A 15,554-nucleotide genomic window follows, 5' to 3' on the forward strand; every position below is an offset into this window, starting at 1 on the left:
ACATAATCTCCACGTTGGTAAGATCTGAAAATGTTTCCTTTATTAACATTTCTTGAGAAAATCTTACTATGTTAGGCAGACTGTCTCATTTGTTCACAAGCTTTCAAAACTCTAGTTCTACCATATTCAAATTCCTCATTTCCCTTCAACTTAGTGACCACCATTAACAGTCCACTGTATTTTTCATTGCCCTTATGTTTTTGCCTCAAGCTTTAACTGATTATATTCTTTGATTTCCTTACCCCGATGTAGAGGCCTTTTTATACAGATCTTAAAAGCGACACTAGCTGCTTTTTGTTCCTTGGGTTTTTTGTTGTTTTTTTTTTTTTCCTTCGGGATAATTATATTCTGTTGTGCCTTTTATTACCGTGTCTTTTAGGATCTCCTAACCTTGTACACTCTTGGGCTTTATTTAATAGTGAGCTCCCTCCTCTACTCTCCACACTAAACCATGCTCATTAGGTTTCTTAATCCTCCATAATTTGCTTTCATGAAATCTTATACCTTTGAGTTGCTGTGTTCTATGAGCCCATTTCCTTAGTATAGCTATTCCAAGCAGCCCAGAATCAACAAGCACTAAACATAAGCTTACTCACTTTCTCAGCCAACATGACTCTACAGAAGAAAGAAAAAAAAATCTTTGTTTTGAATGTTTATGGACCATGAAACTATACCATTTTAACTTGACATTTCATTTTCTCATCCAAACATTGCCTGAGAAGGTTAAGACCATAGAACAGGACTCTGGGCAGTCCTTAACATATAGTTATTAACTTATAGGCTTCAGGTTCTTCTTGGTCAAAAAACTATTCTATGTTAATAGAACAGAAATAACACTATCCTGATGCCATGTAGTGACTGGTAAATTCCAACTACAGCTTTGCCTTATACCCAGTATTTAGGAGAAGAGGAAAACATCTTTTTTCAGTTATTCTGCAAGAGCTCTGCTTTTCCAAATGGGTTGCTTTTAAGACCGTGCACGTTCTTGAAATCTGACTGCACAGTCAACTCTGCTCTTCTCAGCGGTTCATCTTCTGTTTCTCTTCCATTCTACTCATCACTAGCACCTTTGCTAATGGACATGGGCAGAAGGGCAAAGACAGCATATATTTTGTTTTTGATTTAACTTCTTTTGGTTAAATTTAAAAACGAAAAAGGGGCACCTGGGTGGCTCAGTTGGTTAAGCGACTGCCTTCGGCTCAGGTCGTGATCCTGGAGGCCTGGGATCGAGTCCCACATCCAGCTTCCTGCTCAGCAGGGAGTCTGCTTCTCCCTCTGACCCTCCCCCCTCTATGCTCGCTCTCTATCTCATTCTCTCTCTCAAATAAATAATAAAAAAAAAAAAACGAAAAAGAACGTGGTAGTGAATTGAAAGAGTTAATGACGTTTCCAGAGGTGCCTATAACTTATTCAAGCAAAGTTTACACTTCAACCCTGTGCATGTTAACTTGTGATCCTCCCCATCCAGATGATAGAAAGCAAAGCCAGTAATTTCTTTATTTAATTGGTTTGCATCCACACACTGACCTCCAGGGCTCTGTTTACATAGCCTATCATGCAATACGCTCCACAGTTCCCTGCCTCTTTCAAGAGCATGTTTCTCCTGAGATTTGATATATAGCTTTCATGTTTAATCACTACATTCAACTCAATGCTCTGCTTCCTCCAGCATCAACTAACTTCCCTTCTTGGGAGGTGGGGAGAAGAGCAGAGCTTCTTGCTACTTCTGAACATAAAAGGAAGTCTGTTTCACTCTATTAGTAAAATCACCAACTACACACGATTGTAGGCAAGCAACATTAGTACATCAACTAGGAAAAAGTATTAAAATGGAAACCTTAAAACTCCTTTAGAAAGAAGGTAGGTTGATTGCTCTCAATCAGCAAAGCCAAAAACTTGAGGTGACTGAGTTACAAATTTACAGAAACAGAGTTTAATCAGCATATACCTCAGGATACAGAGGACACAGCTAGATGGCAGCTAAAGTGTTAATCAAATTGATCTTGAGGACAGAACATTCCTGGGGTTCTTGGATCAGAATTAATTCAGTGCCACTACCTTCTGGTTGAAGGTTTTCTTAACCTTCACCACAGATAAAACTTCTGATGTCTCTTTAACTGAATGGGGACATGGCAATGCCACGATCCTTTCCATAAGAATCTGTATGTGACTCAAATTTCTGAGACAAATGAAAACCTCAAAAAAACAGTTGATCTCTTTCACTAAGTCAAGGCAATTATAATCTTCAAGCTTTAAAAATGACATGAAATGTATGTATTTTACTTTAAAATATTTCAAGCAAAAAAAGAAAAGTGGAATGAATATGGCAAATTATTAACAATTGTAAAATCTAGATGATGGATATGAGGGTGTTCATTATACTACACTGTATTTTTATATATAGTTAAACTATTTCATTATAAAATTTTTTGAAACTTAAAAAAAACAAGCTGTTTGTGGATTTGCTTTTGTAGAAAAAAAGTTGATACAATTTCGATAAAAAAAATTAAATCACTCTCTAGGCTGATTGTTTGGGTATGTATTCAATGACTGACATTTTTCACCATGTGCTAACAATGAAAAATTTCCTTCCTTCCTCGTGAATCTCACTCCACAGTAAGAAATCCATTTACACAAATTGCAAATGTGCAGTAAGCTCTACATAAGCTGGGTTCCTTACTTGGGAGGGAAGATAGATAGATATATATAGATAGATATATATATCTATATATATGTAAAATTTTATTTTGAAATCCTTTCCTTTATGGCTAGTCATTAACCCAACTATTTATTTTTTAAGTGTTTTTTTTTTTCTTAGTAAGATTGGCATCTTCCTTCATTTAAAAATCTTACTTTGTCAGGAACACTGTTACAGCTGTATACAACATTAAGCAGAGCTAGTTTACTTTTTGTATTTGATGAACAATAGAAAATCTGAACCTATTAAAGTCATACATTTAATTGTTCCAATATGACATCTTATTTCTAACCAAAATTTGCATGATATAGCATGCCAAAGAACACAGTTCTAGCTTCCTTTGTCATGATTCCCTCATCTGATACTAAGCTAAAAGAGCTTATAAGAAAACATAATTACCTGTTTCTTAATTTGAAACCATCTGAATTCTTTCCACAACAAATTTAATTTCAAAATTAAAAGAATAAATAAACTTTTAATCAGTATTCCCTGTAAGATTTTTCAGAGTACAGAACTTTGTAGTTTTCAAAGATATGCAGATGTTGTCCATCATAAACATTTTTTTTTTAAATTAGGACTTGGAAAAAATAAGAATCATGAGCAAAATCTTTGGTCACCAGAGTGAAAGATGTGTGCCTGTACAGTTGTTATAACTATGACTACAAGAATTTAGCAGCACACTTCAATTTGGATTTGAAAATTCAACATAAATTTTCAGACTTTGACAATAGCTGCCTGATATTTCAGTTTTGTACACTATGTCCAGGTTTTACCTTCAAAATGAACCTGGTGGGCTTTTTCATTTTTAAGAGCTACATTCCAGATCCTTTACCCTAAAACCAGTTTCTGACCTGATGTTTAGGGAATTAAATCAGATCATAACAAAGTAGGCTCTTAATAAATATTTGGTGACTTACTGGCAATAATATAAAAAGACATCCAACTTTTATGTAAAAATTCATATTCTATCAATTTTCTCCATTTATTTTTTATTATACTTAAAGATTTTAATATTTAAAAAATGACAGACTTTTCACCTTATTTTGAGTCACCTCCTATGAATCAATAAAAAGTCAAATCATCGATATAATACCACCATGCCTTTAGGCTCCATTTAGTCAATATTGTAAACCAGAAATGTATATCTTATGCTTTCACTGTCAGATGTGATTCAGAAACCCAAGAGCACACAGAATGGACAGATTTCTAAAATCATGATTATCAAATTAGGTGAAATTGTTAACTCAAATGTACAGACTTCATATTTAAAGAGTCTCCCCAAGTTGGAGACATTCATAAAGATATACAATAAAAGAAAGATGAAGCTTTTAAAGAAGAAAAGCACATTAGCTCCTTAACATCATGACCAAAAAGAAGATATATATATATATATATAGTCCTTAGTTCCTATGTGAACATAATAAACAAAAACTTTTTTTAAGTTAAAACATAATGGAACTCAAACCAGAGTAAGAATGTTACTTTTAAATTCAATAAATTATATGTTTCTTTAATTATTTTCTCCTGGAATTGAAAATCAATGTTTATTTACCTATTAACAGTTCACTAAAGGGCATAATTTCTTTGTATGAATACGAGACAATTTTTTGTGCTTTAATTATAAACACCATTAGAACTCTGGAGCACATAAATCTCAGCAAATGACATAAAGACACAGCCTAACCTAAGGATTATATGGCTACATTCATGCTTAATGAAAAGAAGACATCTAATGAGGTTGATATGCCACTGTTTCTGAAAATGTGAATTCTGTCTTGATAGATACAAAACAATGGCTTAAGGTGACCTTAGTTTTCCCTTACACCCCAACAAAACAAATTTTTTAAAAGACTAATGAATCATAGACAAATTTCTATTTCTATTGGCTAAAACTCTTTATAGTTTTTTGGATTAGTGCTCCCTTCAGCAGCACATAAACTATAGTTTGCCGGATTAAATGTATTTATTATCCACATTTGATGACAAGTCACTTGCACATAATCTTCAAATTATTCAGGATGCTTTATCTACTTAGAGACTAATATTCTATTTTGAGCAATGAGTATGTACAACCCTTACTTCTGCATTTAAAACGAAACTCTGCAGATATAGGGCATTTAATGCTTATTACAGAACTATCAAGAATCCCAAAGTGAACATCTCAAGTTATGATTCCAAGCAGCCAATAGCCCTGCTTTGAGGTAGGGTTCATGTTTTGAAAAGAGGCTGCCTAGTCTGTTTAAAATCAAAAAGGTTCTTGATCTGATGAGTTAGTCCTCAGAGAATAATGTAAATAAAATATACTCAGAATAACATTACTAATGTAAACATACCTGAACCGGAGTCAAATTTGCTTTCTGACCTGAAAAGAGAAAGAAAATTTTTACAATATAAAAATTGCTTATTAAAGAGCAACTCTTACTCCGTGGGAGGGGATGCAATGGTTATAGATTTCAGTACATTGGTCAACAAGGAAAATCACTTTTTTAAATGTCAACACAAATCTATTTTAACTATTTTAGACAGATGCATTATCCTAGGTCCCCGAAACAGGCACATTATCTGTGGAGGTAGCACTGTATGAGAAAGATAGTAACTTTTTAACTTGTTTTGAGAGAAGGAGGATAAATTATGGACCAAAAAAAGGCAGATTAACTTGTTTCCGTAACGTAATAAAGCAATAAAAAACTCAAATTTAAATTTATCCTCTTTACTTATTATTAAAAGATTTTCAATTATTCAACACCAAGTAATTTTTCACTAAGTTCTTCACCGAGTAAATGAACCTAGGAACCCCATACATTTAATAAGAAAGAGGAAAAAAGAATCTGAGCCCTTGTGGGAACGTTATGTTTCAGATATAGGTTAATACTGGTTGTAAATTCAGAAGCCTTTGAAGCTCTCAGTTCGGCTGTGGGAAAACTTCTGTTGGGTAATTACTCTCAAGATGCTGCTGGTGTGCTGTCAAGCAGAATTAACCCTATGACTAGGCCTATCTACACAAGCTACTATAAGACAGCATTGTCTATATCTAGCTCTCAAACCAATTAGTGGGCATGCTCCAGTCGGATTTATATCACACATTAACAATCAATAGTATATATGTTCACAGCTGCCACAGCAAGATACAAGAACCCACCAGCAGGAGTCCTGTTAAGGGATGTTACATTGACAGAGATTTTTCTTTTTTTTTTTTCCTGGGGAAATGTAGTTAACTAAGTGGGAAAGGAGATTTCTTTGAAATTATGCCAGGGTACCAAAGCACTTTTGGAAGCAGTGGCTTTCTTTACCTAAATTAGTTTCAAGAGAAGTCATCAAAGGGGAGAGGAGGAAAGGAGAAGCAAGAAGCAGCTTTCTTTGTCATAAAGACCCATTTTCTCAAGTATTCTCAAGTAAAGTTTCACCTGATACTTAAACTAAGTCAATAACTGTAAAAAAAAAAGAAAAAAAAAGTGTTATGATGACCATGGTTATCGATAACCAGCCCTGCAAGCCAGGTGCGCATTTTTCCCAAGCCCTGGCTCATTAGCCACAGTGTCCTCTCGATCCTTCCCTGACCCGTCCCTGACTACCATTTTAGGTGCAGACCATTTTTGCTTTTTGTCCTCTCCTCTGTTCTGGAAAGCCCTGCTGCAGCCCCTCTCCTTTGTTTCCCCGAGCCCCGGTCTAAAGGACGCTTGCCCCATGCCCTGCTGGTTTCCTTGCCTATCTTCCTCACTGGTCACAGCACGGCCACAGTGTTTGAACACAACTGTCTGTTGAGGGGATCTTCTGCTTCCACGCACAGAATCCTCACCTGCATAAGAGGTGTTCTTCCTTCTGTCGACGATTCCCTCCACTTCTATGCTAAAAGACATTCTCTCATCCAGCCTGAAACCAGACTGCATGAATGACTCCTCTCTGCTGTACCTTCAATCCCCAGGTTTCTGCAGGTCCCTCCTCCCTTCTGCAGAGAAGTGCTCGGGGATCAGATGAATGCCTTCCTCCAAATTGGTGCCCTACTTTCCTGCACTTACAATCAAGTATATGGAACGGAGAAACTCTACCGTATGTCTTCTTCTCCTGACCTCCCAATATATTCACTCTTGGAGCCACTACAATGTGTCCTTGCTAAAGTTTATCAGTGGCTTCCTATCGCTAAACCCAAAAGCCCTGTTACAGTCCCAACTTGACTAAACCTCTCTCAAACGAACGAGCAATACTACCTGAAGGTTGTCCTGGGGCTTCAAATGGTATATGTACTAAGCTGAATTCAACTCCTTTTCCTTCAAATATAACTCCCTGCAATATAGCATTTGAAATTGGATATCATGACATTGTTCCAGTTTTCTTCTGCACCCCCAATATCAAATTAGTCACCAAGACCTGTTGATTCTACTACCTTCCCTCCTCTCTGCTCTCACTCTTACCATCTTCAGGCCTATCTTTTGCTCAGAATCTCATAACCAGTATCTCACCCTCCCTTCTAATCTATCATCCCATCAGCTGCCAGAAGTTTCCAAAACACTAATCTGATCACAACACCACCACCTCAAAAACTAGAGCAGAGCTTTCCAAACTTGGGTCACAAACTGACCCAATAATGGATTATAAAATTCATTTAGTGGATTACAACTCGTATTTTAAAAAAAAAACTGAAATAGGGGCTCCTGGGTGGCTCAGTCGTTAAGCATCTGCCTTCGGCTCAGGACCTGATCCCAGAGTCCTGGGATCGAGTCCCGCATCGGGAGCTCCCTGCTCAGCGGGAAGCCTGCTTCTCCCTCTCCCTCTGCCTGCCGCTCTGCCTTCTTGTGCTCTCTCTCTGTCAAATAAATAAATAAAATTGTTAAAAATAAATAAATAATAAGCAAATAAACAGTAAACTGAAATAGAAAAGAAGACAAATGCGCTTCACATAGCAAGAGTTTGTGCAATTCTGTGCAACTTGTAAGTGACATGTATGTGCGCTTGTCTGTGTGCACGAGCGCACGTGTGTGTTGTACGGTACCACCCTTACAAGTGAGCAAAAAGACCGCTCTGGCCTTCCTCCGGCTGTGTCCTCCTCCCCACCAGGTAAGGAGTCCCTTCTATCTGAAGCTCCAAGTACCAGGGTCCCCAGCATTCTCCACCCAAATGGCCCTGAGCTGGCTTCCTCAGCCTAGGGATTAAAGCCCTTTCTTTAAGTCAAGTTGTGCGACTAGTGTGTGTGTGCCTCCAGCCCCAGGGGTGGTCAAAGGCTGTTGCTGGAAGGAGGGAGACTGGACCCGAGGACAGAAGGATGGGTGAGCAAAGAGGACAGGGGAAGATGCTTACCCAGTCTTCCACATTTCTGCTCAGAGAATTCTTAACTCAAACCCTTCCGTAAGAGTAGGAAGCCGGAGCACCAAGGGGCCTGGGGCTGCCCCTTAAACCAGACTGGCACAGTCTAGATGGCCCTCGGAACTCAGGTGCCTGGCTGGTACGGATAGGAAAGGGGCAATGGTAGGACAGATAGAAGAGCCCCTCCCCCCCCATAGAGAAGAAAACAAAGGACGGATGCCACAGCCATCGGAAGGGACGGCTGGGGGAGCCTTCTCCTCCTCGCCTCTACTTGGCCTCGATGCCATCGTCCCTGCGTTTCCCCAGGATGAATGACAGTCTTCTGGTGGAAGTCTAAATTAACTTTAAATGTGCACTCTTCTCAGTTATTTGGTATCATTGGTTTTACACACAATTTTCACGGGTTTTGTTATAAGGTACATTTGTCAAGGTAGGCTGGTATATCCTTTTGTAAGAGTTTATTGTCTTGACTTATAACTTCTTAAATAATTAGCTACCTTGTATCCCCATTTGTCCTCTTGCCCAGGCCCCCCGCAAGTAATAGGACCCCGCCTGGTAATAAATCACCATGTAAAAAGGTATGTCTTACTATAGGTCACACACAAAGAAGTTTCAAAGCTACTGACTGAGGGATATCAAGTTCACACTCCTTTGCATGGTGTCTGAGGGGCCCTGGTCCCAGGTCTCCCACTCCAACTCTAACCCACACCGTATCCCTCACTCTCACCAAATGAAACTGTTGCCATATTATTAGCCTGCATCCAGTGCCCTCAGCCCCCAATGCCCTCCCCCCAGCTCATTACTGACAAGCTCTTATTCAACTCTGAAGACTCACCTCAAGTCCGTCAAGACCCCGCCTGCCCCCCATGCCTCCCAGAGCTCCTTGCTTGCCCCTCAGTTACTGCACAGTATGGGGCCTGGCAAAGAGACCCCCACACTGTGTGTCAGAGACACTAAGCTCAGAGAGATGCAGGCTGGGTCTGGTCCATCTCCATATTCCCAGTACTTACTGCAGCATGTGGCATTTAAGAGTTATTAAAAATGTGTAGTAGGAATTAACACATGAACAAATGAATCTGGAGGTTAACAGAAGGCTAAAAATAGGTACAGTGGCCAAAAACTTAATAAAATGCCTCTTTTGAGATGTGAAAAATCATATCAAAAAACTCTCATTCCTCAGGCCATCTTATCTTCTCCAGAGATAGCTGGTCAATATGTAAAAGACACACATAAAGTTCAGAGAAAACATCTTCACAAACTAATTAATGACATCAGGTATCAGCTGAAAAACAAGAATGTTTTTATAATTCTCGGACACAGTCCCGAACCTTCAAAAAACACACAACCACTCTATTCATAATTAAGACTTAATAGTAGAGTTAATACTATCATTTTGGGGGTTAAGGAAAGTTGGTCCTGTGGTAGAAGTTAATTCAGATTTCTCAGATCTTACACACACACATACACACACAAGACACAAAGCATGTCTCTATTGTACTATGGACTATGATCATCTCTACTTCTAAATCCTCTTTTAAAAAGTAAGTAAAGTATAGATAGGAACAAATAAATGGCAAGTGTGAAAGAAAATTCACACATAATCCAGATTATACTAGAAAGGCAAAAAGGGATGTTCCTTCATTCATTCCAAGCCATGTATGATGTGCTTATTTTCAGTAGTATATTAATTAAGCTAGATGGCAGGAATATAAAAATGAATGAAGTAAAGGTTATGTGGAGCATAAGATGCATAAATAGAATTGTGTCTGCACAGACATCCATTTAACCCCTTCATTACATACTCACATCTAAGCTTAAAGCTCCACAACTAGTTCCTTTGGCAATTGCCAAAAGATGGTGAATATAGCACACCCTGCTATGGTCTTCCAATATCCATTCTCCACTTTTTTATTTTAGAAATAGACTCTCTGAGTTTTTGATAGGCACATGGGCTGCCTGCGTAAGACAATTTTTCCTACCTCTCTTGTAGCTAGTTGTGACCATGTGACTAAGTTCTTGCCAAAAGGATGCAAGCAGCAGTGACGTGTTAGCATCTGCGTCATGCCCTTCCATGGAGCTGCATCCCTCTCTTCTTCCCACTGGCTGGAATGTAGATGTGATTCCAGGAGCTGAAGCAGCCATTCTCAGATCATGAGAGAGAAGCTGATATCAGAGTATCAGCCTTTTACCAGCCCTTGTGCTGAAGCTACATACACGATAGTAGCACCATTATCAATCTTACTACTATATTTAAGCCACTATTGTTTTGGAGCACTTGTAACAATATTACCACACTAAAAAAGGCCTAAACTAAAACTCCAAATTTTTCAACCTGAATAGTTTCTATGAATTTGTAGCTGCTCGGAGAATTTAAGTATCATTACTATTTTTTTCAATAATTAAAGTATATAATGAATGCATTCTTTTGATAACAGAACTGTAGATTTTCAAAAGAGGGTGGTTTTAGTCTTTGGTTAGAGTTCTATAGCCCTGCACAAATTTATAAAACTACTATTCTCTATTTATAGGAAATAACCCAGGGTCCAGGAAAGTTCTGTATATTGAAGTCAAAAGTTTTTATTTATTTTATTATTTTAAAAAATTGTATTGTCTCCTTTGTGGAACCCCCAAAGTGTCAGAGAAACTGCTTTTTGCTTAATGTTCAACTGAATTAAAAACTTTTTAATGAGAACCATGTAAGTATGAGCTACATGAAGTTGATGGAGTCACTGTGCCAAAAGGTTTTAGGTAACATGTGGAAAGGTGAGGGTGCTGTTCTTAGTGTTTTTAATTGATGTCAATCTAAGATTCTAGCCACAGAAATTATTAGAGGGAAGAAGAAGAAGTAACAGACTGATTTCTGCCTACAAGGTCATTATATATGACAACTCCGTACCCAGGATTTTCTAGGACAGTCCAGGTCAAATAACCTGTTCTGTTGTTCCCTTAAAGCAAAGAAAATTTTCAGAAGTCCCAATATTTCAGGAACCTACTTACAAGCCTAAGAATTTTCTCTTACTCTAAAGATAATCCAAAGGCCTTCATCAAACCAGAGGCTAGTAATAATAGCGGTGAGTACCTTCTGTGTACCTTCTCCCTGCTCCATAAATACAATATACTTCCTCTGGTGGAAACACGCCCCCCCCCCCGCCCCGCATCTCATTCTAGTATCCCTTAACCCCTTTGCCTACTTAACTTCTAAAACTCTCTCCACATATTAGCTTCATCATCAGTGCGTTAAAAAGGAGTGGCCAGATGACGTTAAATCAAATCCCTTGAGTTTATACCCGTAGAGCACCAGTTGCTCCTTCTTTGCACTCATCAGATTTGTAATCCTACATCTGTTCATGTGGTTATTTGACCATATTAAAAGAGCTCAACAACTGTGGCAGACACTGTTGGTTGCCTATCTAGCAGCCAGTCTTCCTTTTCCCCAAAGGCAGAATTCCAGTTCTGGAAGGGTGCTCATGTGCCCCCTCACCAGGAACGAATCGTTACCAGGCTCCACAAGTTGTGGCAGTCCCCCTCTCCTTCGTCAGTGGCTGGTTCCCAGACAGGCAGGTAACCCGGTTCCGAGCAGTGAGCAGTACCGGGAGGTCTGCTGGGACACTTCTTGGAAAGGTTTTTCTCCATGAAAAGGACAGGGGTGATTTAGGGAGAAGGCCCTTTTCCTACTTTCTCTCCCTCTCCCTGTTTCCTGCCTTTGAGGTTATTATTCAAGGATATGACCCTTAGAACCACTACACCTTGTAACATTGAAGGGAAGGCCAAGAGAAATCACAGAAATGCTAACATAGAACTTTGATTATTGTTCCAGTTCCAGAATGGCCTTTCTCTAGCACTGCTGTTGAGGTGGTCAAGTCTGTCATTGTTAAGCCACTTTTACTGGGGTATTTCTGTTACTTTTAACCCAAAATATTCTGATATTATAACCAAAGCAGCACTAGGTTATGAGGTATCTACTTATATTGTGTTTAAAATTCAGGCCTCTGTGTTATATTTTGATGATAATGATGCTATAAATACAAAAGACAGAAAAATACACAGGGAAAAAAATAAATTTAAACGTTGAAAGACACATCAACTACCACAACTAAAAACTGAGAAAAATGTACAAATAAAAGGTGTCCATTAACTGCATGCTCAATTTTAAAACAAAAATAAAAATAAATCAGACAACCCATAAATTTAGAAATCAGAATAGTCAGCCAAAGAGCAGCAAACCTGAGGAAACTTGCTTGAAGATGCCCCACATGAGCTTGGTATTGTTTGGTTTTTGTGTTTTCCTTGTAACCAGGCCGTGTCCCTTCACTGGGATCCCTGCCACCCTGATATGTTTGTGGGAAACTTTATGCAGCAGAGTGGTAGAGTCTATGAATCACTTAATATTGAGGGGATAATCGTGGAAAAGCCCGCCAGTGAAGACAGACCAGAGCCAAGCTCAGGTCTACCGCTTGCTACCCTATGTGACTTTGGAGAAGGTAATTACCGCTCTAAGTCTTGGTTTCCCTCTTTATAGGATGGAAGGAATATATTCGCCTTTTATAATTTCTGTGTATAATACTATGAAGTTCCTAGGTCAGGCTCTGGCATGTATTATAAGTTGAGTAAAAGGTAGGTTTTTATCTAAGCAAAGATACTAACTAAAGTTGACCTAGTAGGCTACAAGTACAACTCGCAATATTTTGGCTAAATATATATACATATATATAAACAGAATGTATTACTCTGCTTGTGAACTTAGTCGGGGTATGATTTTAATATGAGTGCCAAAATGATGTAGCAAACAATAAGAGAGAATAGCAATAAAAATAACTGAAGAAACTGGAAATATTTAAGAGAGAAGGCTAATGCAAAATAATATAAATGATCTGTTTACACAACATAGAGAAGAAATCTTATTTGTCCTTAAAACACAAATGAAACATTCTCTAAAATAGTTGTAAAATTCGGGGTGCCTGGGTGGTTCAGTTGGTTAAGCATCTGCCTTCGGCTCAGGTTATGATCTCAGGGTCCTGGGATCGAGTCCCACTTCGGGCTCCCTGCTCGGTGGGGAGCCTACTTCTCCCTCATCCTTTCCCTCTGTGTTCGCCCCCTCTCTCTCAACTAAATAAGTAAAATCTTAAAATATAAAATAAAAAAACAAAATAGTTGCACAATGCACTCAACAGCATATAACAGTAAGAATCAAGAGACCTGGAATCAAGTTCAGAAACCAGGACAAGTCATTTAACTTGTGAGCCCCATTTTCCTCATTAGTAAAATGAAGCATTTGAAATAAATCAGTGTTGCTCCACATAAACTATTCCATGGAGAGGTAAGCTGTCTAAATTTTTCTGTAGTTCCCAAGAATAAAGAAAAGGAGAAGGGAAAGGCAGAGAACAGAGGAAAAGTGAATGTGAGGTGATAAAAATTTGCATCAGTACAGCTCAAACCTACAGATGAGTAAGACTGAAAAATCAGACAATTCTTAAGGCCATTTTTGGCTCCCAGGTTCCACAATTGTTCCGGAGGCCAGATTGAGAACTGCCTTCTTTAAATTCCAGTATCATTTCCCGTCTGTATAATTTACAGTACTTAATCATACATTTCCTTTAAAATAATTTAATTGTGTCTTGTGTATATTTATATCTCGAGGGAGAATAAAACCTCTAAACTAAAGATACTTTAGCTGTTGAAAATAAACTCAAAGCACTAAAGAAACAGTGTTAATAGAGGACACCTTCTTCATATTATGAACTGAAATGTGTCCTCCCAAAATTTCTTGTTTTGAAGTTCTAACCCTTAGTACTGTGACTGTATTTGAAAATAGGGTTTTTTAAAGAGGTAATTAAGTTAAAATGAAGTCATTCAGGTGGACCCTAATTCGACATGACTGGTGTCCTTATGAGAAAAGGAAATCAGGACATAGACGCACCGGGAAGGAAGACCACATGAAGACACGGAGAGAAGACAGTCACCCACAAGCTAAGAAGAGAGACCGCAGAAGAAACCAACCCTGCTGACATCTTGATCTGGGACTTCCAGGCTCCAGAGCTGTGACACAGTACATTTCTGTTGTTTAAGCTTCCCAGTTTGTGGCACTTTGCTATGGAAGCCCTCACAAACCACCACACTTCATTTCTTCTTCAGCCAGATATTTAGCAACCTCAAACCTCCAATAAAAGCCAAAAACCCAGAAATTAGCTGGAAATAAAAATGTCTACAGCTCTTATACACTTACACCCATTTTAGGTACAATATAATTTTGATTTCTCTATTCTCCCTCACTATTTTTAACCAGATTCGGCCAAAGTGCTTTACCTGCATCTTGACCACAGGGCAGCTGTTCCTGCAAATTACCAGAGACCACCAGTAGGCACACATAAGACTCTGATCAATGGGCTCTCTGTCTCACCATACCGCTGTGGGAGAATGTTTCCAGTGGTTTTGCCTGGTCCTTTAACACTGGTGTTGTGTACGTACTTGGCATGTGCTCTCTGGGGGATGAGGCAGACTTGGGAGGTGGTAAAATTTATTACCCTACATCAGTTTTACACATAATATTTGTTTTCTTATTTTCCCTGGAAATTTTCATTTCTACTCTAGGTTGTAATCAGAAGTAGAACAATACAAGTTGTGCCTTAGCAGGTTAGTGCTAGACACAATAAATGGCAGATCCTAAAATTTTAGAGAAACAACAAAAGAAACTCAAACAAGGGCAATCCAGAGTTGATGAGTATCGAGGCAGCCTCCACACACCTCAGTAGCATCTGAAGATGTCAATGCGAGATGGAAAGGTAAAAGAATATCACCCTCCACATTTTATAGAACCTTAAGTACCTCATCTGGGCCTCATCGCACCATTGTTTTATAACACAGTTTAATAACTATGTTAAATATAATATGTAATATTAATAATGACAGCTACAAGTCATTAAATTAATCATTTAATTGTGCTACTTAGTAAGACACAGAAGTATATTATTTAGACAGGATTTTATTTTTTAAATCATTAGTTAATAATTTTAGGGTTAAAATACATGTTTGAGTGGTCTAGAGGATATGTTTATACAAAGCCCTTCATTTCCTAGATATCACTATACACAAACAGAAGAAGCAACACAAAATTAGGAAGAGAAAAGCATAAATTAAGAATAAAGAGACCATGGAGAAAAGATCTAATTGTCAGTGTTAAGTGTGTGTACTCCTATTTCTACAAAGCACTAAAAAAGTCATTTAGATCTTTAAAAATCAGCTGTGTTTTTTATTTGCAAAGCAAAGATAATACCTACTACTCTATACAGTTATTTTTTTTAAGATTTATTTATTTGAAACGCAACATATTTTAAGAAAAAAGAAGAAGAAGAAGATAACAGGAGAGGAAGAAAAGGGGAGTATGTCGGAGGGGGAGACGAACCATGAGAGATGATGGACTCTGAAAAACAAACTGAGGGTTCTAGAGGGGATGGGTTATCCTGGTGATGGGTATTGAGGAGGGCACGTTCTGCATGGAGCACTGGGTGTTATGAACAAACAATGAATCATGGAACACTGCACCAAAAACTAATGATGTAAT

General features: G+C 38.3%; 1 protein-coding gene across 4 annotated transcripts in view; it reads right to left on the bottom strand.

Moving 5' to 3' along the window:
* MSRB3 (methionine sulfoxide reductase B3) overlaps nt 1-15,554 on the bottom strand; it is a 180,467-nt gene that overhangs the window by 79,619 nt on the left and 85,294 nt on the right. For all 4 annotated transcript variants that reach the window (XM_025882802.2, XM_073900707.1, XM_073900706.1 and 1 more), the window contains exon 5: nt 5,032-5,060. In XM_025882802.2, coding sequence (XP_025738587.1) covers nt 5,032-5,060 — 29 coding nt within the window. The remainder of the gene's footprint in view (nt 1-5,031; nt 5,061-15,554) is intronic.

This window comes from Callorhinus ursinus, unplaced genomic scaffold (assembly GCF_003265705.2).
Source record: "Callorhinus ursinus isolate GAN/ISIS: 27379988/994484 unplaced genomic scaffold, GSC_fseal_2.0 scaffold14, whole genome shotgun sequence".
Taxonomy (NCBI): Eukaryota; Metazoa; Chordata; class Mammalia; order Carnivora; family Otariidae; genus Callorhinus; species Callorhinus ursinus.